This window comes from Mauremys reevesii, linkage group 1 (genome assembly GCF_016161935.1).
Source record: "Mauremys reevesii isolate NIE-2019 linkage group 1, ASM1616193v1, whole genome shotgun sequence".
In the NCBI taxonomy this organism is placed as follows: domain Eukaryota; kingdom Metazoa; phylum Chordata; order Testudines; family Geoemydidae; genus Mauremys; species Mauremys reevesii.
This window is the reverse complement of record NC_052623.1, coordinates 9,444,154-9,470,417: the sequence shown is the minus strand read 5'-3', so window position 1 is coordinate 9,470,417 and position 26,264 is coordinate 9,444,154. Positions and strand designations below refer to the sequence as shown.

Below are 26,264 nucleotides of genomic sequence, written 5' to 3'. Positions count from 1 at the left end.
CAACATAATTTTGCTTAGTCACAGCAGGAAATCATTACCTATACCCGCAAAAAGAACGGGAGTACTTGTGGCACCTTAGAGACTAACAAATTTATTTCAGCATAAGCTTTCGTGGGCTACAGCTCACTTCTTTGGCTGCATAGAATGGAACACACAGACAGGAGATATTTATACATACAGAGAACATGAAAAGGTGGAAGTATGCATACCAACTGGAAGAGTCTAATCAATTGAGATGATATTCCTGGGTTATCTGCCATAGAAGGGGACCGGGCACACTGACTGTCATAAACATACAGATAAGGGTAACATAAAAGCCCTCCCTGGTATTGGACTAAATCACTTTACCTGTAAGGGGTGAAGAAGCTCAAATAACCTGTTTAGCACCTAACTAAAAGGACCAATAAGGAAAGAAGATACTTTCAAATCTCGGGTGGGGGGGGGGTTGGTTGTGCTCTTCATTTGTTCCCTCTCCGGATGGAGAGAGAAACCAAGCAACCCCGTCTCCTAAACATATTCCTGAAATAATCCATTTAAGAATTACAGAAATTGTAAATGAGGCAAAGAAATGCATTGTTATCTTTTGTTTTAGCTTCTGAATTCTCCCTTTGCTAAGGGGTAGTTTTATTCCTGTTTTGTAACTGTGAAACTGAGTCTAGAGGGGAGTCCTCTGTGTTTTAAATCTTTTTCCTACCTTATAAAGTTACCTTCCATCCTGATTTTTCAGGTGTGATTCTTTTACTTTTTTTCTTTATAATAAAGTTCTTCTTTTAGGAACCTGATTGTTTTTAGAAGCAGCAAAGAATCCTGTGGCACCTTATAGACTAACAGATGTTTTGCAGCATGAGCTTTCGTGGGTGAATACCCACTTCTTCGGATAGTGCTTGCATCCGAAGAAGTGGGTATTCACCCACGAAAGCTCATGCTGCAAAACATCTGTTAGTCTATAAGGTGCCACAGGATTCTTTGCTGCTTCTACAGAACCAGACTAACACGGCTACCCCTCTGATACTTGATTGTTTTTAGTGTCCTAAAGATAAAGGATCCAGTCTATACTTATAATAAAGGCAATTGGTTGGTGTATTATTCTCAAGCCTCCCCAGGAAAGGGGATAAAGGGGTTTCGGGGATATTTGGGGGGGATATGGATTCCAAGTGACCCTTCCCTGAATTTTTGCTTAAAGCACCTGGTGGTGGCAGCAATACCGTCCAAGGACAAGGAAGGGAATTTGTGCTGGGGGAATTTTTTAAGCTAAGCAGCTAGAAATAAGCTTAGAATGTCTTTCATAGGGGTCCCCACATTTGTACCCGAGAGTTCAGGTAGGGAGGGAACCCTAACACTGACCCAGGAGGTCCCTTCCAGGATTATGTCCCTATTGGTCACATTAGCCCATTTTGCATCACACTGGGAGCTCATGTGGAGTTGTTTGTCCACTATAACCACCATTCTGTGCCCTAGCAGATGGATTTGTCCCTCAGTATAGTCAGGTGAAAGCATGATTCAGCGTTATCATATGGAAAAGGAATTGTTCTTGCGTTGTTGTTCAGTGATGTCACAGGAGTTTAATTACCTGAGTTTCTAGTAATTTCAACATGCTGAGATGCCAGCTACCCAGTCCCCAGTCACTAGCCTGAGAGAGGAACAATGGTTCGGTGCCAGGCTCACACAGGTTTCAGCAAAGGCTCCTTCCACAAGAAAGAGGTAAACAGGTGGCAAGATGTTCTCAGAGACACAGGGAAATTAGAATGGGTCCCACCAACTAAATGGGGATATGATTGAGGTCTATAAAATAATGACTGGTTTGGAGAACACAAAGAAGAAAGCATTGTTAGTGTTGTTTACTATTTCTCATAACATAAGAACTAGGGGTCACCAAATGAAATTAATAGGCAGCAGGTTTAACACAATAAAAGGAAGTATTTCTTCACACAACGCACAGTCAACTGATGGACTTCCTTGCCAGAGGATGTTGTGAAGGCCAAGACTATAACTGGGTTCAAAAATGAACTAGATAAATTCATGGAGGATAGGTCCATCAATGGCTATTAGTGAAAGAAGACCCCAAAGAATTCAGTGACTACTTCCCAAACCCACTCAGGTTTATTTCCTCCTGGAAATTTAATCAGCAAATGAATTTTCAAAGATTTTATTCTCTGCCTTGATTCTGAAGGCAGGAATTCAGAGCTGCATTGCTTTGTGGTAACAGGTCTGAGACAGCATATTTTCCCCTCATAGTTATTATAGTTACAGGGCTACTGGCATCTCTACCCCCTCTCTGGTCTCTTGAGTGCCAAATGTCAGCCCTTGTAGCCTTCCTGCACCTGGTGTGGAATCTCCCACCATTCTCCCACCCTCAGATTTGGCTCTGGGCTACAGCCATTGTGGGTCAACTGTGCTTACTGTGCACGTCCGAGTGGGTTCAGCTCCTGTGGTTGACATGTGTGTACTAAGGTACAGATGTGTAAATGTTAGGCCAAAACTATACATTGTAATACAAATATTACAAAACAAACCTTCATGCCATGCCTGTATATCGAAAGCCAGCAGCAGAGTTGTTAGAATCTCTGCAGGAAGGAGCAGGGGTAACTTTACTGCTTAACGGCTTTGGCTTTAGAAAGTGTTTCAGAAGTTCTCCATATACTGTTTGCAGTGGGTTTGTGCTATTAACTCTTTGTTCAGTAGACATTTGTGTGATACTGTCTCCTGGTAACTGACTAGAAGCTGTTTCTAACACTTATATTCAGAGTCATGCACTCAATAACTCTGCAAGGCTTGTGCAAGACTTTCCAAAAAGTCATGAGAGACCCGAACTGCTGGTCTGTGTTTCATCAAAGAGTTTAGCTGAGGTGCAAGAAAGGAGAGTGGTATAATAGCTGTATGTAATTGTCCCTGGTCACCAATAACATGAGCATGGTTGAAGTAACTTGTACTCCCAAGTGGATACTAGTGCAATGCCATGTTTGAAGTATTGACCCATTTGTGAAGCCAACTCCTCCCCTACCCAGCTGAAAAAACTGTCAGTGTTAGCTTGTAATTTTCCTAATATCTACAGACTCTTGCCTGGGGAGAGGATGCAGCTCTCAGGGGTATAAAGAAAAACCTTTAGGATGATCGAATTCTCTGAATTCCATCAACATTGGCCAGGCAAAGCACTTCAGCTTCTCTTGGAGGGTTTCTTGGGGGTCAGAGTGTATCACTGGGAGCATTTGGTAAGGGTGAGTTAATAGAGCCTGGTGCTGATCGAATTGACACAGGAAACTCTGACGTGAGGCTGTTGATATCACTGTTATTAAATTAAGTACCTGACCCTAAAAATTTATCTCATATGCTGCGAAGAGGCAGTTGCATATCCTGAACTGTCAGGAGTGCAGAAAAAAATAATTCATATAATGAAGCCATAAAACACATTTAAAAATAACAACAGTGCAGGACAAATAAATACAATGACCGTATTCACCATGCACTTGCCATGTATTTACACACATGGCATGATACAAGGGGCCACACTCAGAAGTGCAGGGCCAGAAAGGGTGTCTGTGTGAAGGGTATAACAGAGTTCAAAAGAGAACTACATACATTCATGGATGATGGATCACTTCATGATGACCTGTTCTGTTCATTCCCTCTGGGGCACCTGGCCTAAGCCACTGTCAAAGACAGGATACTGGGCTAGATGGATCTTTCGTCTCACCCAGTATGGCCACTCTTATCTTTTTATGTTTTAAGGACACAATGGTAAAATCTCACAGCGATCAAGTAGGCTATGGAATTCACAGCCACAAGATATCAGTGGAGAAAAGATCTTAGCAGGATTCAAAAAGGGACTGAGTAATCTGAAAATCCAATTAGAGTAGAGGATTGTTTTTAAAAAGTTTGGGAGAAGCTCTAAACCTTCCTGATTTACACCACAAAATATGTCTAACTAGTGGATGTCAGGGAGAAACTCCCTGGGAGCAGGTTATCTCATAGCTGCCTAATTAGGGCTACTTCCACCTGCCTCTGAAGCATCTGGACATGACCACTGGTTACTGAGGTCATGGACTACAAGTCTGATCCAGTCTGGCTAATCAGAACCATGTAAATCCTAGAGTATGTTTTTGCTTATCTACCTTGAGCTCCGGGAGTCTGTAGACTTCCGCTGAGAGCAGAATGATTTCTTGATAAATATCATCTAATTTCCTCTTTCTTTTCTCTTAGAAAGAATATTTCAGAACTCCTCAGACCTGCCCAGTACACTATGTCAGCTGTCAATGACACTAAATTTAAATCTATAATATTTCTTCTAACCAAGCTACCGAGTCATGGAGACGTATATCTCTGGATTTCTATCCCCTTCTGCTTCATGTATGTTATTTCGATAGTAGGAAATTCAATTATTCTGTTCGCTGTAAAAACAGATCCAAGCCTCCATGAGCCCATGTATATTTTCCTTTCCATGTTGGCCGTCACAGACCTTGGCATATCGATATCCACCATGCCGACGATACTGGGCATATTCTTGTTTAACTCTAGGGAGATCAGCCTCGATGCCTGTTTAGCTCAGCTCTTCTTCATCCACTTGCTTCAGTGCATTGAGTCCTCTTTGCTGTTGTTGATGGCCTTTGACCGCTTCATTGCGATCCATAACCCTCTGAGATGTGCTGCCATCTTAACCCTGCCAAGAATAGCCAAGATGGGACTGGTGGCTGTGCTAAGAGCGGTGGCCATAATACTTCCACTTCCCTTTCTCCTGAAATGGTTTCAATATTGTCGAGCCAATTTCCTCTCCCATTCCTACTGTGTGCACCGGGAGGTCATGAACATGGCTTGTTCGGATATCACAGTCAATATCATCTATCGATTGTTTACTAAACTATTCCAGATGGGGTTGGACTCGCTGCTCATCTTCCTCTCTTATGTGATGATCCTCAAAACAGTGCTGAGCATCGCATCCCACGAGGAGCGCCTAAGGGCCCTGAACACCTGCGTATCACAACTCTGTGCCCTCCTGCTCTTCTACACACCAGAGATCAGCTTGACTGTGATACACTACTTTGGGAAGGGCTCTTTACCGTTACTTCAGATTGTCCTGGGCTACATCTCCCTGCTTCTCCCCCCGCTGATGAACCCAATTGTGTACAGCGTGAAAAGCAAACACCTTCGTGCGAGGATAATCAGGGTGTTCATCAAGTGAAGGGTCAGTTCACCACCTGGCTCCAGTGACATGGGAGACGAAAAAAATGGGCCACATATTCCGCCCTGGACCCTTACATCCAAGATGACATGAGTTACTGATCCCAAGGCAGGCAGCAGCATTTACAGAGTGACTTTTTGTGGAGAGCCAGGGGATTGGTGGGATTTTGGCCCATAAGGAGCCGGATCCACGGTCACTTCAACCTCACAATTCCGGTTGATAGTCAATAAAGGGAAGGAATGTGGATGCTGTTTCACATTACTGGTGGCCTGTCATTGTCACTTGTCTCTCTAAACATCCAAGTGCTATGAAAAAGCTGTAGATCTGTTCTGTTGTCACAGTTCCTGCTCTTTCTGAGCGCTCTGGGTGCAGCATGACCCATGGGCACTGCACCAGCTGTGGACAGGGGCTATTCAAGGGGCATGGTCACTCAGTTTTCCCCTGAACACTCATTCAGGTGCTTGTGACTGAATGGTGTCAGAGACATGATTAATGCAGGAGCGCCAGAAGAAACCATTCGGGCAACCCATCCATTAATGGCTTTGCACACAGCACATCTGCTTAGTTCCCTTCCCACTGACGCAGGGCAGAACTGCATGTGTGAGTAATGGTCTGATACAAGAGTCCTGCTAAGACTCAGTCCTAGGTTCCCGTCCCTTCTGCTCCATTTGTGCTGCCCCAGCAATGCAAAACAGAGGAAACTGGCCACAGCTCAGGCCCAGCGAGCTCCTATCCCAGCCCAGCCCATTCAGTGTAGGGTGAGCGCCTTTTCAACAGGCAAAAGTGGGATACAGGCCGGGAGCCCTGTTCCCTCGGTGACCCCACCCCTGCTACCTTTCTTCCCCCTGGAGACCCCACTTCCTACTCCTACTATTCCACTGAAGCTCCACCCTCATCCATGCCGGAAGCCAGAGCTGGGCCATGGAAAGAGTTGATCAGGGAGCCAGATCCTCTGTGAAAAGCCCCAGATCCTCCAGCTGCCCCGGGAAAGGGACAGGGTGGGGACAAGGCAATGTGTCATCCTAAGTCTCTACCCCTCAGGACACATCCCCAGAGAAGTTGGAGAGTCTGGGAATCCCCCCAGCAGCCTGGGCTCCTGGGGTAGCTGTAGCCGTTCTTTTGTGGGTCACAATTGTGGATACCAAATTCAGGACAAACTGCTGAGAAATAGGGCAGACAGGCCCCAAAACAGTTGGTTATTCTTCCATGAGATATACCAAACCAGAAATACAAAGTGTTACTGAAATATCGGGTCCGTCTAGCTGAGAGCTAATAACAGCCTGACAGGGATAAGGAAAAGATTGCTTTATTCTGCAGAAGAAAGGAGAGCCTTGTAATAAGATACAGAAGACTCTGTCATACACCAATTTTACAGATTTTTTATACACATTTAGACAAAGACCCTTGCCGTGTTTACACCTGATTGGTGGTTGCCAGAACCCGTACTTTTGCTATCTGGTCAGTGAAAATCGGTTTGGAGCCAGCTTCCTCTGCTTCAAGGCAGAGGAGAAAAGATAGTTTAAAAGTTCAGGTTACTGTGTACGTGAGGCTTCTGCTTCCCCCTAGGGGCTGCTGCCAATCCTTTGGTATCTACAATCTAAAGGTTAATTTATTAAAAGAAAGAAAGAAAGAAAGAAAGAAAGAAAGAAAGTGAATGTTAAAATTGGTTAAAGGAATCAATTACATTCAATAAGTGCAAAGTTCTTATTTCTGGCTTGTAGCAGTGACAAAAGAAGCTGATGGCTTGATAAGTGTCTGGTTGCTTCCAAATCATGGGAACGGCCTCAGTTAATTGGTTAGATGCTCCCATATATCAATTCATAGTCCAGAGGCTTGAGCAGGAAAGAAGCAAAATGGAGTTGTTTGCTTAGTCACAGCAGGAAATCATTGCCTATACCCCGACAGAACATTTCCAGGACAGTCCATTCCATGTAGATGGGCTTCTCCCATGGTCCACTGTCAGTTAAGTGTTTCTTGATGATGCCTTAATTTGAATAGTCCCTCCAAGATTTGCAGGCTAACTACTTTGTGGGTGTTACCCCAGGAGCAAACATTTGAAATCCAGGTATAGACACAATAGTCATACTTTCAAATACAAAAATGATACATGCATAGAGATAGCACAATCATAACCAGCAAATCGTAACCTTTTCATAGACCTCTTACATGCCACATTTTGTACAAGTGTGTTGCAAATATATAACACTGGTTGTGAAAGTGATATATGTGGTCATATTTTGATAAGAGAATATCACAGTAGCTCTTACCATGGCCTGGCTCTGGCATGGCCAGCAGATGGAGCCTCAGGGGAATCTGAGCAGCAGGGGCAGGGCCTAGTGATAAGAGATGTGGGTGAGGGGCTCAAGGGAAAAGGGGTTGCAGCAAGTCTGAAGCAATGCAGACACCAGCAACGGGGATGGTAGGGTGTTCATGAGTAAAGCAGACTGGTCAAGTTGGAGGGTAGGAGACCTTGGGTGTTGGAGTAGATTGAATAAATGTGACCCCACAAAGGTAGCTCTTGTTTTAAGTATCCCAGGCTGAGAGTCAGTCATTGCAAGAACTCTCGAGGGAAGGGCAGGGCACCAACAGGGCCACCTCAAGCCCCCAGGGGTCACTCTGTGGTGGGCTTGATCCACATGGACATGGCCAGAGTGTGCTGTGCAATTGGAAGCTGTTAAAGTCAGGCAGAGGTTAGTCCAGTGCCCAGGCTGCTCTAAACTCTGCTGTGGCAGGGAGAGAACAGGCCAGAGAATCAAACCTCCCTAACTGGCTCCCTGCCATCCCCACTCTTTACCGCATGCCCGGGAAGGGGAGCACTGAAAGTGCAGCAGAGATTCCAGCTGGGCCTGTCACCACTCAGCTGGCTGGAAGCCTGGTGCTGTGGTCTGGGCACTGCTCTGTGACTCAGGACAGGTGGGTTTAACTTCCTTGTCATCCGTTATTATGGGCAAGCCATTGGCTGTCTCTGAGCTTCTGCTGAGGTAGATAACAGCCCTGCCCTGCCTCACAGCGGTGGCAGGAGGATAAATACATCCGAGATGCTCAGATACTCTGAAACCCCAAGATCAGGGCTATGTCAGGGTTCCACAGAGCAACACCTCTGTCACTATCACCATCCTGGTCAGCTGGTCGGTAATATATCACTACTGCTCTATTCTTTTTATTAGAGCATGCAATTACTATTCATAGAGATCCTTTGGTACAGTTTGGTTATTTTAAGATTTTTTACTTCATTGGTTTCTACACTTTCTTTAAGATATAGTGCCACTCCCCCACCAGCAGTAAAATTCTGGTTACTTTTATTCCAGAAAGAAGAATTCAGGCTGGAATCGTGGTCACTCCTATTCCAGAAAGAACAATTCAGGCTGGAATTGCAGAGCATGGTCAGTGCAATGGAGGTCCTAGTTTAGGAGAAGACTGAAGGAGCTTGGCAGGTTTAGCCTAAGACAAGGCAGGCTGAGTGGGGATCCAATTGCTCTATAAATATATCAGGGGATGAAACACCAGGGTGGGAGATGAGCTCCTGAAGCTAAAATACGATGTTGGCACAAGAACAAATGTGGACAAACTGACAAGGAGGAAACTGAGGCTGGAAAGGAGATGGAGGTTTCTGACCATCGGAGGAGGGATGTTCTGGAACAGCCTCCCAAAAGGAACAGTGTTGAGGAAACAACCCAGTTGGTTTTACAATGGAGCTTCACAGGTGTCAGCCTTCTGGCAGGTGGAGGAAGCAGCAACCGGGCCCACCTTCAATCTCTAGGGGTTCCTTTTTAACAGTACAACACAGAAGCGGCTCGAGCCCCCATCCAGTAAACTGAGAAAATTACAGCCCACCCCTTGGTGACTCTGAAAGGCAACACTTCTCCACCTGCAAGCACAAAGTCTGAGTGTAGGAAAGTAACTTTTAATTAAAAGAGGGAAGTCATCCGATATTAATGAGGGAAAATTCCACAAGCAGGATTCATAAACATAAAACTGTGAGCAGTAGTACAGAGTGCATGGGGGCAGTGTTTTCTGCCTCGTATGCTTGAGTTCTACAACAAAAAGTTCCTTTACTGTGCCTCTCTCTGCTCCCTCACCTCACCCCACTGACTGTGGTCATCCTTGGTTAGTCAGGACACAGAGTTGAGAGGTGCATATGTGTGAGTTCACCTCCCACCCGGGGAAGAAGGCACCTTGCTTGCTCCACCATCTGAGCACTTGTCCTAGCTGGCCATCCCACCAGACTCAGCTCTTCTCAACTAGCAGACTGTTAGTTCCCTCCTGCAGCCACCAGTATCTCTGTTTTGATCTTGGAAAGTCAGTCTCTTAGTCATTGTCACCTCTTAGTGATTCTCAACTTTTAACAGGCCAGGCAGAAAGGCCATTCCACCATAAGTGATTTCAGTTCTCATTTGATCACTGAAAATAACAAAAGGCTCCCAATGGACCCTATTTAGGTCTATCTTTGAACAGTGAATAGGAACATGTTAAACCAAGCCTGGGACCCTTAGGAAAAGTCCACACATCCTGGCTACAACACCTGTCCCCACCCCTATTACCCTCCCAGGAATCTGGCATTCGAGCCCCTGGCTTGACATGATACTTTCAGCTCAGGGTGACCCCCTCATTTGCGGCAGGTTAAGCACAGTTCTGCTCCCCCTTATTAATACAATAAAAACTATAATATTGACAACATTTCACCCCCAATGCATTCAGTTCTACAATGATTTGTAACCCAACACTAACCAAAGCTGGTCACTTTGAGCATCACCACTCTGTCTGCTGGATACCTAGGCAGAGTAAGTTGTTCATGAAAATAAAGTTTGCTCCTGAAGTCACTCCTCTCCTGGATAGCTGTCAGGGGAGAATTCACTCAGACCCTGCTTACACAGGCTTATTCACAGGATGATATGCCTGGGTCATCTGCCATAGACAGGGACCCAACACACTGACTGTCATAAACACAGAGATAAGGGTAACATAAAATCCCCCCCGGGTAGTGGACTAAATCGCTTTACCTGTAAGGGGTTAAGAAGCTCACTAAAAGGACCAATAAAGAAAGAAAATACTTTCAAATCTCGAGTGGTTGAGGGGGAGGTTTTATTTGTGCTGTCTTTGTTTGTTCCTTCTCCGGATGGAGAGAGAAACCAAGCAGCCCCATCTCCTAAACATATACCCGAAATAATCCATCTAAGAATTACAGAAATTGTAAGTGAGGCAAGGAAATGCAGTAGGTTATCTTTTGTTTAGGTTCTAAATTTTCCCCATGCGAAGGGGTAGTTTTATTCCTGTTTTGTAACTGTGAAGCTGAGTCCAGAGGGGAATCAGCTGTGTTTTAAATCTTTTTTCTTACCCTGTAAAGTTACCTTCCATCCTGATTTTGTAGGTGTGATTCTTTTACTTTTTTCTTTATAATAAAGTTCTTCTTTTAAGAACCTGATTGATTTTAGTGTCCTAAAGATAAAGGATCCGGTCTATACTTATATCAAAGTCAATTTGTTGGTGTATTATTCTCAAGCCTCCCCAGGAAAGGGGGTGAAGGGGTTTCGGGGCTATTTTGTGGGGATAGGGCTCCAAGTGACCCTTCTCTGAATTTTTGCCTAAAGCACTTGGTGGTGGCAGCAATACCATCCAAGGACAAGGAAGGGAATTTGTGCCTGGGGGAACTTTTTAACCTAAGCTGCTAGAAATAAGCTTAGAGGGTCTTTCATAGGGGTCCCCACATATGTACCCGAAAGTTCAGAGTAGAGAGGGAACCCTGACACTGACCCAAGAGGTCCCTTCCAGGATTATGTCCCTATTGGTCTCATTCGCCCATTTTGCATCACACTGGGAGCTCATGTGGCGTTGCTTGTCCACTATAACCACCATTCTGTGCCTTGGCCAATGGATCCAACTTACATTCTTCTGGGAAGCCAAGGGGCTCATGGGACCAGTGGTTTGGCTAGAACAGAAAAACTGGGTGGGCCCAGCTTTCAGGAGCCCCATCTCCCCCTACAGGGGCAGATTAGGATTTTGTGTTGCCTTGGCTCAACCAGGAAAACTGAGGTGCCCTCTCCATCCCTTCTGCAACCCCCCTCCTGCTGGGGAATGGGGCAAAGGCAAAGGGGTTTGCACCCGGCACTCCTGCCGGGGAGTGGGGTCAGGGCATGTGGTCAGGGGGTGGGGGGCTTATTCTGCTTCCCTCATCCAGCAACTCTGAGATGCTGGGCTTGCCCCCTCCTACACTCAGTGCTATTCCAGTGCCCTGACCTGCTTTCCAGCAGCCGGGTGGGGGAGAGGGACAATCCCCCACAATCCCCCCCAAACCTTCATCGCAGGAGTGGCAGGTGGGCTGAACGGAGCAGGATAACACCATTGGCCCAAGACCTGTGGCTAATCCACTACTGGCCCAAAACCGGCCCCACGAGGAACACTCCCATCTGGAGCAAGAGACCAGGGAATCAGTGCTATGGACCAGCAAGAGAGGGATACAGCTGGGCACCACGCTGGAGTCATCAGTCCTAGCTGGTGGATTGACATTGGATGCTAAGTGGGTGCCCCCCGACTGCCACCCCCAGGCCCACCCATGTCTACACCCCGGCTTCGACCCAGCCTTGTGTCCCTGTGTCTCTGAGCATCTTCCCGTCTGTTTGCCCCTTCCCTGTGGAAGCTGAACCCCGTGTGAGCCTGGGCCCTGTCACCATAGTGCTCTGTGCTCAGAGTGTTACGGGGTCAAGGTGTGAAGCTGACCTTTGCCCTCAGACTGCTCTCTGCCAGCCAGAACATGTGAGATGAGGATCCTGTGTCTGTTCCTCCATTATTTGCAACGGCTTCCAAACACCAGTCTGGTGACTGTGCAGAAACTCCTGGCGTCCCCGTGTCACTCCCACACTCCCCTCCGAAATCCTCCTCCTTATTCCTTGTTCCTCATGGAGAAGGGAATGGTCCTCCCCTACTGGAAGGATCCAAAGGAAATGTCCATGTGTTTGTAATGCAGGAAAGGCGCTGCCAGGGAGTAATCACACTCCCTATTATTATTCTATTTTATTTTATTTCAGCAAGATCACAGCTGTGATGGCATCATTGTCACCACTCAGCCGCCCTCAAGGTAGCCATGTAACTAATCAGAACCATTCAAAAAGTGATGACAAGCCTGGATTTTAGGAATAGAGCCTGCAGCAGGGCTGGCGCTGCAGTCCAATTAGGTAGCATCACAACGCGTCCCCTGTGATTTGGCCTCCTGCAGTTTTCATTGGCCGTGACAGGGGATAAACATGGTGCACACAAAGCCAAGCAGCTGAGATTCCCTGAGGGTCAAGTGGCCCCAAGGAAATGTGCAGGCATACTTCATAAAGACACTTGCCTCCCTATATGAACAGATGCTGCCTGCTGCCTGTGCAACCTCTTCGATGACTCCTTGTCCTTTAGGGTGAAAACCTCTGGTGTCAGCTGCTCCCCTTCTAGCAGGAATTAGGTACGTTGGCAGGTTTCACTCTCTTTACAATGTGAAGTGAAGGGTAAAGGCTGCGAGCTGTTTAAATCTGAAGATGTTCTGTGCCACCGCAGCAAACTCAGCTGGGCTGTCAGAGTGACTCTGTAACAGGGGCAGGAGGACAGGCAGCAAGGTGCTCAGGGGGTTATTCAAGTTACACAGAAACCTGAGCTTGCAGTGTTAAAACACTGATGCCCCAAGTCAGTATTTCTCAAGGGGTCCCACTTCTACAGGTACTGAAGGCTCTGAGCCTGATCCTACCAGGGGCTCAGTGAAAGGAGACCCCAAAGAATTTCAATGACTAATTCCAAAATCTACACAGGATTATTTCCTCCTGGAAATTTAATCAGCAAATGAATTTTCAAAGATTTTATTCTCTGGCTTGATTGTGAAGGCGGGAATTTAGAGCCTTCACAATTGCTTTGCTTTGTGGTAACAGGTTGGAGAGGGAATATTTTTGCCTTATAGTTACTGGGCTACTGGCATCTCTTCCTCCTCTCTGGTCTCTGAGTGCCAAATGTCAGGCCTTGTAGCCTTTCCGCTCATGGGGTGGAATCCCTCCTTTCTCCCACCCTCAGACTGGGCTCTGGCTACTGCACCCTGTGGGTCAACTGTGCTTGCTGAGGACATCCGAGTGGGTTCAGCACCTGTGGTTCACATGTGTGTACTAAGGTACAGATGTGTAAATGTTAGGCCAAAACTATTCATTGTAATACAGATATTACAAACCAAACTTTCATGCCATGCCTGTATATCGAAAGCCAGCAGCAGAGTTGTTGGAATCTCTGCAGGAAGGAGCAGGGGTAACTTTACTGCTTAAAGGCTTTGGCTTTAGAAAGTATTTCAGAAATTCTCCATATACTGTTTGCAATGGGTTTGAGCTATTAACTCTTTGTTCAGTTGAAATTTGTGTGATATTGTCTCCTGGTAACTGACCAGAAGCTGTTTCTAACACTTACATTCAGAGTCATGCACTCAATAACTCTGCAAGACTTGTGCAAGACTTTCCAAAAAGTCATAAGAGACCTGAACAGCTGGTCTGTGTTTCATCAAATAGTTTAGATGAGGTGCAGGAAAGGGGAGTGGTATAGTAGTTGTATGTAATTGACCCCGGTCACCAATTACATGAGCATGGCTGAAGTAACTTGTACACTCAAGTGGATATTAGTGCAATACCATGATTGAAGTATTGACCCATTTGTGATGCTAACTCCTCCCCTGCCCAGCTGACATAAGTGTCAGTGTTAACTGGTAAGTTTCCTAATATCTACAGACTGTTGCATGGAGAGGGGATACAGGTCTCAGGGGGATAAAGAGAATCCTGTAGGATGATCGAAGTCTCTGGATTCTATCAACATTGGCCAGGCAAAGCACTTCAGCTTCTCTTGCAGGTTTTCTTGGGTATCAGAGAATACCACTGGGAACATTTGGTTAGGGTGACTTAATAAAGCCTGGTTCTGATTGAATTTACACATGAAACTCTGGTGGGAGGCTGCTGCTATCACTGTTATTGAATTAAGTACCTCACCCTAAAAATGTATCTCATGTGGTGGAGAGAGGCAGTTGCATAATCTGAACTGTCAGGAGTGCAGAAAACAATAATTCATGTAATGAAGCTACAAAACACATTTAAAATAGCATCAGTTTAGAACAAATAAATACAATGACTGTTTTCACCATGCACTTGAAAGGGTGTCTGTGTGAGGGGTATAACAGAGTTCAAAAGAGAACTACATACATTCATGGATGACCGATCACTTAATGATAACTTATTCTCTTCATTCCCTCTGGGGCACATGGCCTAAGCCACTGTCGAAGACAGGAGGCTGGGCTAGATGAACCTTTCAACACATCCAGTATGGCCACTCTTATGTTTTTATGGTTTAAGGACACAATGGTAAAATCATACGGCGATCAAGTAGGCTATGGAATTCACAGCCACAAAGTTTTAAGTGGGGGAAACACCTTAGCAGGATTCAAAAAGGGACGGGGTAATCTGAAAATCCAATTAGAGTAGAGGATTGTTTTAAAAAAGTTTTGGAGAGGCTCTAAACCTTCCTGATTTACACCACAAAATATGTCTAACTAGTGGATGTTAGGGGAAAACTCCCTGGGAGCAGGTTATCTCATAGCTGCCTAATTAGGGCTTCTTCCACCTTCCTCTGAAGCATCTGGAAATGGCCACTGGTTACTGGGGTAGATGGAGCGCAAGTTTGATCCAGTCTGGCTAATCAGAACCATGTAAATCCTAGAGTATGTTTTTGCTTATTTACCTTGAGCTCTGGGAGTCTGTAGACTTGCACTGAGAGCAAAATTATTTCTGGATAAATATAATCTAATCTCCTCTTTCTTTTCTTTTAGAAATAATATTTCAAAACTCCTCAGACCTGCCCAGTACAATATGTCAGCTGTCAATGACACAAAATTTAAATCTGTAATATTCCTTCTCACCGGGCTACCGAGTCATGGAAATGCACATCTCTGGATTTCTATCCCCTTTTGTTTCATGTATGTTATTTCGATAGTAGGAAATTCAGTCATTCTGTTCATTGTAAAAACAGAGCCAAGCCTCCATGAGCCCATGTACATTTTCCTTTCGATGTTGGCTGTCACAGACCTTGGCATATTGATAACCACCATACCGACGATACTGGGCATATACTTGTTTAACTCTAGGGAGATCAGCCTCGATGCCTGTTTAGCCCAGCTCTTCTTCATCCACTTGCTTCACTGCATTGAATCCTCTTTGCTGTTGTTGATGGCCTTTGACCGCTTCATCGCGATCCATAACCCGCTGAAATATGCTTCCATCTTAACCCTGCCAAGAATAGCTAAGATGGGACTTGTGGCTGTGCTAAGAGCGATGGCCATAATACTTCCACTTCCCTTTCTTCTGAAACGGTTCAGATATTGTCGAGCCAATGTCCTCTCTCATTCCTACTGTGTGCACCGGGAAGTCATGAACATGGCTTGTTCAGATATCACAGTCAACATCATCTATGGATTGTTTACTAAACTCTTAACAATGGGGTTGGACATGCTACTCATCTTCCTCTCTTATGTAATGATCCTCAAAACAGTGCTGAACATCGCGTCCTACGAGGAGTGTCTGAGGGCCCTGAACACCTGCGTCTCCCACCTCTGCGCCCTCCTGCTCTTCTACGCACCAGATATCAGCTTGACTGTGATACAGTATTTTGGGAAGGGATCTTCTCCCTTACTTCAGATTGTCCTGGGCTACATCTCTCTGCTTTTTGCCCCGCTGATGAACCCAATTGTGTACAGCGTGAAAAGCAAACACCTTCGTGCGAGGATAATCAGGATGTTCATCAAGTAAAGGGTCAGTTCACCACCTGGCTCCAGTGACATGAGAGACAAAAAACATGGGACACCTATGCCGTCCTGGTCCCTTACATTCAAGATGACATGAGTTACTGAACTCTACTATATAGAGGGGTTCAGACAGGGTCTAAGCCAGATGAGGGAGGACAGGGATGGTGAGGGAGCAGTGGGCACTAGGGGTGGAAGACCAAGGCAGGCAGCAGCATTTACAGAGTGACTTTTTGTGGACAGCCAGGGGATCAGTGGGATTTTGGGCCATAAAGAGCCATATTCATGGTCACTGTTGCCTCACAATTCCTGTCTATAGCCAATAAAGAGAAAGGATGTGGATGCTGTTTCACATTGCTGATGGCCTGTCATTGTCACTTGTGTGTCTAAACATCTAGGTGCTATGAAAACAGCTGCAGAACTGTTTTGCTGTCACAGTTCTGGCCCTTTCTGAGCACTCTGGGTGCAGCACGACCCATGGGTGCTGCACCACCTGTGGACAGGGGCTATTCAAGGGGCCCCGTAAATCCAACAGAAAGACAGATGAGTGTAGATGTGTGACAGCTGTCTGTTATTTTAAAATCAATTTTTCTACCTAATTGTTTTAAAGGGGCTGGGGTTGACTATATAACTCTGGTCACAAGTACCTATAGGGAAGAGATGGGGTGTTCCCTACTCTATGAGTGGGATAATTAAGAAAATAAGAATAGCCATCCTGGGTCAGACTGATATTACATGTAGCCAAGTATCTTGTCTTCTGACAATGGCCAATGCCAGGTGCCCCAAACAGAATGGAAAAAACAGACAATTATCAAGTGATCCATCCCCTTTTGCCCAGTCCCAGCTTCTGGCAAACAGAGGCTAGTGACAACATCCCTGATTATCCTGGCTAATAGTCATTGATAGACCTATCCTCCATGAATCCTCCTAACTTGTTTTTTTTGAACCATTTTAATGGCTTGGAAGTCACAACATCCTCTGGAAAGGAGTTCCACAGTTTGACTGGCTGTTGTGTGAAGAAATACTTTGTTTTAAACCTGTTGTCTATTAATTTCTTTTCATGACCCCTAGTTCTTGTGTTATGTGAAAGAGTAAATAACACTTCCCTAATTACTTTCTCTTCACCTGTCATGACAGGCAAAGACCTACTTTAGAGGGTAAAGAGACCATATATCAGAGTTTTATTGTGACAATCCCGATTCTTCCTGGCCAGCATATGTCCTTGTTGAGTACCTATCAGCATTCAGAGTAGCTACTTGTTCATGTTGCATCCAAGAGAACGATCCACTCAAGGAAATGATTCATAGAATTTATGGACAGATGGAATTATAAGATCATGTAGTCTGACCTCCTGCATAATTTCACCCAGTTACCTTCATATTGAGCCCAATGACTTGTGTTTGACTAAAGCATTTCTTGTATTAATCTAAAATTTATCTTCAAGGAAGCCATCCAGTCTTGATATGGGGATGTATATAGAACCCATCAGCTCCTTTGGGAGTTTGTTCCACTGGTTAAATAACCTAGCTATGAAGGTGTACCTCATTTCCAAATTTAATGTTTCTGGCTTCAGTTACCAGTCATTGGTTCTGTTTATACCTTTCCCTGCTAGATTAAAGAACCTGTTAATAGCTGGTATTTCATCCCTGTAAAAGTGCTTGTACAATTTCATCAGTTCAGCTTTCAATCGTCCCTACTTCTATCTGGCATTCGACCCCCTGGCTTAACAATATATTTTTAGCTGAGGGTGCCCCCTCATTTGGGGCAGGTTAAGCACAGTTCTGCTCCCCTTTATTCATACAATAAAAACAATATGATTGATAACATTTTACCCCCAATGCATTCAGTACTACAATGATTTTAAACCCAACACTAACCAAAGTTGATCACTTTGAGGAGGGCCGGCTTTAGGGTGATTCCCCCTGATTTCCAGAAATTGGGCCCCGTGACTAAGAGGGCCCCGCAGCATCCAGAACAGGGGCCCCGCACCCTCCACGGACGTGCCGCCAGAAACAGTGGCAACCGATTGAGCTGCTGCCGAATTACCACTGCTATCTTCAGTGGCAGCAATTGAGCTGCCACTGTCTTCAGCGGCATTTCGTCGGCTGCTCTTTTGAATCAGTCCCGCACATCCTAAAGCCGGCCCTGACTCTGAGCATCACCAAACAGTCTGCTGGATACCTAGGCAGAGTAAGTGTGTTCATGAAAATAAATTTTGCTCCTGAAGTCTCCCCGTCCTGGATAGCTGTGAAGGGAGATCTCACTCAGACCTTGCTTACACAGGCTGATTCATAGGATGATATGCCTTGGTCACCTGCTATAGACTCACTAACGCGGGAGGTCCTTTCCAGGCCATTGTCCATATTGGTCACATTAGCCCATTTTGAATCGCACTGGGAGCTGATGTGGAGTTGCTTGTCCACTATGACCCTGATCCATGCCCTGGCCGATGAATTTGTCCATGAATAGATTCAGGAGAAAGCATGACTCAGCGTTATCATCTGGAAAAGGAATTGTTCTTGGGTTCCTGTCTAATGATGTCACAGGAGTTTAATTCCCTGAGTTCCTAGAAATCTCAACATGCTGAGATGCCAGCTACCCCGTCCCCAGCCACTAGCGTCATAGAGCAACAATGGTTTGGTGTCAGGCTCACACAGGTTTCAGCAAAGGCTCCTTCCACAGGAAAGAGGTAAACAGGTGGGAAGATGCTTTCAGAGACACAGGGAAACTAAAATGGGTCCCAAAAGCTCCTTGGCGTCCCAAAAGAATGTAATTCGGAAATGTAACTTTTCCTCTTGGAAAAGAGACAACTAAGGAGGGATATGATTGAGGTCTATAAAATCATGACTGGCGTGGAAAAAGTGAAGAAGGAAGTGTTGTTTACTATTTTGCATAACACAAGAAGTAGGAGCCACCAAATGAAATTAATAGGCAGCAGGTTTAAAACAAATAAAATGAAGTATTTCTTCACACAGTGCACAGTCAACCTGTGGAACTCCTTGCCAGAGGATATTGTGAAGGACAAGACTATAACAGGGTTCAAAAAAGAACTAGATGAATTCATGGAGGATAGGTCCATCAATGGCTAGTAGCGAGGATGGGCAGGGATGGTGTTCCTAGTCTCTGTTTCCCAGAAGCTGGGAATGAATGACAGGGAGCTCCGGTCCCCTGCCTCCCGACTAGAGCTGTATCACTGCAAGCATCAGGAAGCTCCTTCTGAAGCTGCATGGGGTGGTGCCTGCCAGCAAACGCAGGGCCACGGGGAACCACTTGCACCCCCCACCAAACAGGACCTGCCCCAGGGAAGCATCCTGTACCCCAACCTCCTAAGCCCCCCAGCCCAGAGCCCCCTCGCACACCCTAACTCCTGCCCAGGCCCCGCACCCCAACTCCCAGCCTTCTCCTGAACCCGAACTCCTTTCCAGACCCCGACACCAACCCCCTGCCCTGAGTCCCCTCCTTCACTCCAAACACCTCATCCTCAGACACACCCCAGAGCCCACACCCACAGTTGGAGCCCTCACCCTCTCCTGCACCCACCCTCCTGCCTCTCCCGCAGCCCCCTCCCGCACTGTGAACTCCTCCTCTTTGTCCCCACCCTGGAGCCTAGGGGGCCCCACAAATTCTAATAGCCCTGAGTCCCCAGAAGAGTTAATCTGGACCTGCTCACATATCACTACGAGCTAAGTTAGACAGGCTTTCCTCTGGAGATAGAGAAACAGCTTTCAGGAGCCCCATCTCCTGAGGCAGATTAGAGTGTTGTGTGGCCTTGGCTAAGCCATGAAAACTGAGGTTCCGTCTCCACCCCTTCTGCAGCCCACCTCCTGCTGGGGAAATGGGGTCAAGGGCGAAGGGGTTTGCACCCGTTTCTCCTGCTGGGGAGTGGGGTCAGGGCACGCGGTCAGGGGGTGGGGGCTTATTCTGCTTCCCCCACCCAGTGATTCTGAGATGCTGGGTTTGCCCCACTGCTACGCTCAGTACAATTCCAGTGCCCTGACCCGCTCTCCAGCAGTTGGGTGTGGGGAGAGGGGCAATCCCCCGCACCTGGACCTCGCTTCACCACAGGAGAAGGAGGTGGGTGGAACGGAGCAGGGTGACACCATTGCCAAAGGACGAGTGGCTAGTCCACTACTGGCCCAAACCCACCCGCATGAGGCACACCCCCATCTGAGGCAAGAGGCCTGGGAATCGGCGCTCCAGATCGGCAGGAGAGGGATACAGCTGGGCATCAAACTGGCATCAGGAGTCCCAGATAGTGGATTGGGCTTTCATGCTAAGTGGGTGCGCCCCCACTGCCACTCCCAGCCCACCCATGGCTACATCCCTGTTCAACCCTCCCTTGTTTCCCTGTGTCTCTGAGAGCATCGTCCCATCTGTTTGCCCCATTCTTGTGGAAGCTGAACCCCATGTGAGCCTGGGCCCTGTCACGATAGTGCTCTGTGCTCAGTGTGTTACGGGGTCAAGGTGTGAAGCTGACCTTTGCCCTCAGACTTCTCTCAGGCAGCCAGACCATGTGAGATGAGGCTCCTGTGTCTGTTCCTCCACTGTTTGCAATGGCTGCAAACACCGGTCTGGTGACTGTGTGGAAACTCCCGGCATCCCCGTGTCACTCCCACACTCCCCTCTGAAATCCTCCTCCTTATTCCTTGTTCCTCATGGAGAAGGGAAGGTCCTTCCCTACTGGAAGGATGCAAAGGTAATTTCCATGTGTTTGTAATGCAGGAAAAGGGGCTGCCAGGGAGTAATGAGGCCCCATATTATTATTCAATTTTATTTTATTTCAGCAAGATCACAGCTGTGACGGCATCATTGTTACCACTCAGCCGCCCTCAAGGTAGCCATGTAAGTAATCAGAACCATTCGGACAGTGGTGACAAGCCGGATTTTAGGAATAGAGCCTGCAGCAGGGCAGTCCAATTAGGTAGTATCACCCCATGTCCCTCTGTGATTTGGCCTCCTGCAGTTTGCCATTGGCTGTCACGGGGTTCGAGCTGGTGCACACAAAGCCAAGCAGCTGAGGTTCCCTGATGTCTAAGTGGCCCCCAAGGGAATGTGCAGACATGCTTCATAAAGACAGTTTCCTCCCTGTCTGAACAGACACTGCCTGCTGCCTGTGCAACCTCTTCAGTGACTCCTTGTCCTTTAGGATGAAGATCTCTGGTGTCAGCGGCTCCTCTTCTAGCAGGAATTAGGTACGCTGGCAGGTTTCACTCTCTTTACAATATGTAGAGGAGGGTAAAGGCTGCAAGCTGTTTAAATGTAAAGATTGTTCTGTGACACCACAGCGAACTCGGCTGGGCTGTCAGAGTGACCGAGTAACAGGGGCAGGAGGACAGGCAGCACTAGGTAGATTGGGAACCCCTCCCCTGCATGCGCCCCAGGTGCTCAGTGGGTTATTCAAGTTGCACAGAAACTGGAGCTTGCAGTGTTAAAACACTGATGCCCCATGTCAGGGTTTCTCAAGGGGTCCCAATTCTACAGGTGCCGTGTGCTCTGGGGCCGGTTCTGCCAGGGGCTGAGTGACAGGAGACCCCAAAGACAAAGAATTTCAGTGACTAGTTCAAAAATCTACTCAGATTTATTTGCTCCTGGAAATTTAATCAGCAAATGCATTTTCAAGGATTTTATTCTCTGGCTTGATTGTGAAGGCAGGATTTCAGAGCTGCATTGCTTTGTGGTAACACGTCTGAGAGGGCATATTTTTGCTCTATAGTTACTATAGTTACAGGGCTACTGGCATCTCTTCCCCCTCTCTGGTCTCTGAGTGCCAAATGTCAGGCCTTGTAGCCTTCCCGCTCATGGAATGAAATCCCTCCATTCTCCCACCTTCAGACTGGGCTCTGGGCTACTGTACACTGTGGGTCACCTGTGCTTCCCGAGCAGGTCCGAGTGGGTTCAGCATCTGTGGTTTACATGTGTGTACTAAGGTACAGAAGTGTAAATGTTATGTCAAAACTATTCGTTGTAATACAAATATTACTAACAGAACTTTCCTGCCAGGCCTGTATATTGAAAGTCAGCAGCAGAGTTGTTCGAATCTCTGCAGCAAGGAGCAGGGGTAACTTTACTGCTTAATGGCTTTGGTGTTAGAAAGTTTGTGCTATTAACTCTTTGTTCAGTGGACATTTGTGTGATATCGTCTCCTGGTTACTGACTAGACGCTGTTTCTAACACACATTCAATGTCATGCACTCAATAACACTGCAAGTCTTGTGTAAGATTTTCCAAAAATTCATGAGAGAGCAGAACTGCTGGTCTGTGTTTCAGCAGAATTTAAATGAGGTGCAGGAAAGGGGAGAGTAAAAGATGTTTTATCTAATTGACCCCAGTCACCAATTACATGAGCCTGGCTGAAGTAACTTGTACACTCAAGTGGATATTAGTGCAATACCAGGGTTTGTAGTATTGACCCATTTGTGATGCTAACTCCTCCCCTGCCCAGATGAAATAACTGTCAGTGTTAGCTGGTAATTTTCCAAATATCTACAGACTATTGCATGGTGAGAGGATGCAGGTCCTGTGAGGATAAAGAGAAGCCTGCAGGATGATCAAAGTATTTGGATTCCGTCAACATTGGCTAGGCAAAGCATTTCAGCTTCTCTTAGAGGGATTCTTCGGGTTCAGAGTATATCACTGGGAGCATTTTGCAAGGGTGAGTTAATAGAGCCTGGTTCTGATTGAATTTACATATGAAAGTCTGCAAGGAGGCTGTTAATATCACTGTTAGTGAATTAAAAACCTGACCCTAAAAATGTATCCCATATGCTGGAAAGAGGAAGCTGCATGATCTGGACTGTCAGGAGAGCAGAAAAAAATAATTAATATAATCAAGCTATAAAACACATTTAAAATACCTTCAGTGCAGGACAGAGAAATACAATGACCGTTTTCACAATAAATTTGCCATATATTTACACACATGTCATGATACAAGAGTCCACACTCAGAAGTGCAGGGCCAGAAAGGGTGTCTGTGTGAAAGGAGTACTACATAAATTCATGGATGATGGAATTACTTGATGATGACATGTTCTCCTCATTTCCTCTAGGGCACCTGGCATAAGTCACTGTCGAAGACAGGATACTGGGCTATATGGACCTTTCGTCTCACCCAGTATGGCCACTCTTATGTTTGTATGTTCTAAGATCACAGTTGTATAATCATACAGTGCTCAAGTAGGCTATGGAATTCACAGCCACAAGATATAATAGAATCTTAGAATATCAGGGTTGGAAGGGACCTCAGGAGGTCATCTAGTCCAACCCCCTGCTCAAAGCAGGACCAATTCCCAACTAAATCATCCCAGCCAGGGCTTTGTCAAACCTGACCTTAAAAACCTCTGAGGAAGGTTTCAATGGTGTCAAGAGCTTAGCAGGATTTCAGGGTGGACTGAGTAATCTGAAAATTCAATTAAAGTAGAGGATTGTTTTCAAAAAGTTTTGGAAAGGCTCTAAACCTTCCTGATTTACACCACAAAATATGTCTAACTAGTGGGTGTCAGGAGGAAACTCCTTGGGAGCAGGTTATCTTGTAACTGCCTAATTAGGGCTATTTCCACCTTCCTGTGAAGCATCTGGACATGGCCACTGGACATGGTTACTGGGGTAGATGGACTACAAGTCTGATCCAGTCTGGCTACTCAGATCCATGTAAATCCTAGAGTATGTTTTTGCTTATCTACCTTGAGCTCTGGGAGTTTGTAGGCTTGCACTGAGAGCAGAATGATTTCTTGATAAATATCATCTAATCTCCTCTTTCTTTTCTTTTAGAAAGAATATTTCGGAACTCCTCAGACCTGCCCAGTACAATATGTCAGCTGTCAATGACACTAAATTAAAATCTGTAATATTCCTTCTCACCGTGCTACCGAGTGATGGAGACACACATCTCTGGATTTCTATCCCCTTCTGCTTCATGTATGTTATTTCAATAGTAGGAAATTCAGTCATTCTGTTCATTGTAAAGACAGATCCAAGCCTCCATGAGCCCATGTACATTTTCCTTTCCATGTTGGCTGTCACAGACCTTGGCATATTGATATCCACCATGCCGACAATACTGGGCATATACTTGTTTAACTCTAGGGAGATCAGCCTCGATGCCTGTTTAGCTCAGCTCTTCTTCATCCACTTGCTTCAGTGCATTGAATCCTCTGTGCTGTTGTTGATGGCCCTTGACCGCTTCATTGCGATCTATAACCCGCTGAGATATGCTGCCATCTTAACCCTGCTAAGAATAGCCAAGATGGGACTGGTGGTTGTGCTAAGAGCCACGGTCATAATACTTCCACTCCCCTTTCTCCTGAAACGGTTCCAATACTGTCGAGCCAATGTCCTCTCCCATTCCTACTGTGTGCACCGGGAGGTCATGAACATGGCTTGTTCAGACATCACAGTCAACATCATCTATCGATTGTTTACTAAACTATTCCAGATGGGGTTGGACTCGCTGCTCATCTTCCTCTCTTATGTGATGATCCTCAAAACAGTGCTGAGCATCGCGTCCCACGAGGAGCGCCTGAGGGCCCTGAACACCTGCATCTCCCACCTCTGTGCCCTCCTGCTCTTCTACATACCAGAGATCAGCTTGACTGTGATACAGAGCTTTGATAAGGATTCTTTACCGTTACTTCAGATTGTCCTGGGCCACATCTCCCTGCTTCTCCCCCCGCTGATGAACCCAATTGTGTACAGCGTGAAAAGCAAACACCTTCGTGAGAGGATAATCAGGGTGTTCATCAAGTGAAGGGTCAGTTCATCACCTGGGTCCAGTGACATGGGAGACGAAAAAAATGGGCCACCTATTGCATCCTGCACCCTTACATCCAATATGACATGAGCTACTGATCTCCACTCTGAAGAGAGGTTCAGGAAGGGTCTAAGGCTGATGAGGGAGGACAGGGATGGCGAGGGAGGACTGGACACTGAGGGAGGAAGACCAAGGAAGGGAGCAGCATTTACAGAGTGACTTTTTGTGGATAACCAGGGGATCAGTGGGATTTTGGCCAATAAGGAGCCATATTCATGGTCACTGCTACCTCACAATTCCTGTTGATAATCAATAAAGAGAAGGGATGTGGATGCTGTTTCCCATGACACCTGGTCTGTCACTGTTCCATGTCTGGCTAAACATCCAAGGGCTATGAAACAAGCTGCAGACTGTTCTGCAGTCGCAGTCCTGGCCCTTTCTCTGTGCAGCATGACCCACGGGTGCTGCACCAGCTGGGGACAGGGGTTATTCAAGGAGCCCAGTAAATCTGTTTTCCCCTGCACTCTCAGGCCTGGTCTACACTAGGACTTTAATTCGAATTTATCAGCGTTAATTCGAACTAACCGCTCAACCGTCCACACCAGGAAGCCATTTAATTCGAACTAGAGGGCTCTTTAGTTCGAATTTGGTACTCCACCCCGGCAGGTGGAGTAACGCTAAATTCGACATGGCTAGCTCAAATTAGGCTTGGTGTGGATGCTAATCGAACTTAGTAGCTCCGGGAGCTATCCCACAGTGCACCACTCTGTTGACGCTCTGGACAGCAGTCCGAGCTTGGATTCTCTGCCCAGCCACACAGGAAATGACCCACGAAAATTTGAATTCATTTTCCTGTCTGGGCACTTTGAATCTGACATCCTGGCTGGACATCGGGGCGAGCTCCGCAGCACCTGCAACGATGCAGAGCTCTCCAGCAGAGGAGTTCATGTTATCTATGAATAGAAAGAGGGATCCAGCATGGACTGACTGGGAACTCTTCGATCTGATCGGTGTGTGGGGCGAGGAGTCTGTGCTTTCGGAGCTGCGCTCCAACAAACGGAATGCAAAGACCTACGAGAAGGTCTCCAAAGCCATGAGAGACAGAGGATACAGGCGGGATGCAACGCAGCGCCGCGTGAAAATCAAGGACCCCAGACAAGGCTACCAAAAAATCAAAGCGGCAAACGGAAGCTACGGAGCCTGCCAGCACTGCCCCACCAGTGACCGTGGACTCTGATGATGGGGCAGTGTCGACGGACAGTTCCTCTACGATGTTCACGGACGGGGAAGATGAGGAAGGGTTTGTGGAGGACGAGGCAGGCGACAGAGCTTACAATGCTGGTTTCCCGGAGAGCCAGGATCTCTTCATCACCGTCACGGAGATCCCCTACCAACCCTCCCCGGCCATGAACCCGGATCCTGAATCAGGGGAAGGAGCAGTCGGTAAGTGCTTTAACCATGTTAACTTTTATTATTAATGTAACAGGAATCTTAAGTGTGTGAAAAGGAGGTCTCTCTATATATGGGGATAGAACAGAAATCCTCCAGGGAGATCTC

General features: G+C 46.5%; 3 protein-coding genes across 3 annotated transcripts; all 3 read left to right on the top strand.

The window, feature by feature from the left end:
- The first annotated feature begins 4,237 nt into the window (after nt 1-4,237).
- Nucleotides 4,238-5,173, top strand: LOC120395909 (olfactory receptor 51G2-like). Its single transcript, XM_039520747.1, has one exon. The coding sequence runs from the start codon at nt 4,238-4,240 to the stop codon at nt 5,171-5,173; it is 936 nt and encodes a 311-aa protein (XP_039376681.1).
- A 9,857-nt stretch (nt 5,174-15,030) lies between these two features.
- LOC120396130 (olfactory receptor 51G2-like) lies at nt 15,031-15,966 on the top strand. The gene has a single exon (XM_039521071.1). The coding sequence runs from the start codon at nt 15,031-15,033 to the stop codon at nt 15,964-15,966; it is 936 nt and encodes a 311-aa protein (XP_039377005.1).
- Nucleotides 15,967-23,768: 7,802 nt separating this feature from the next.
- LOC120406843 (olfactory receptor 51G2-like) lies at nt 23,769-24,704 on the top strand. Its single transcript, XM_039542040.1, has one exon. It carries the CDS (start codon nt 23,769-23,771, stop codon nt 24,702-24,704), a length of 936 nt encoding a protein of 311 aa, XP_039397974.1.
- The last annotated feature ends 1,560 nt before the right edge of the window (nt 24,705-26,264 follow it).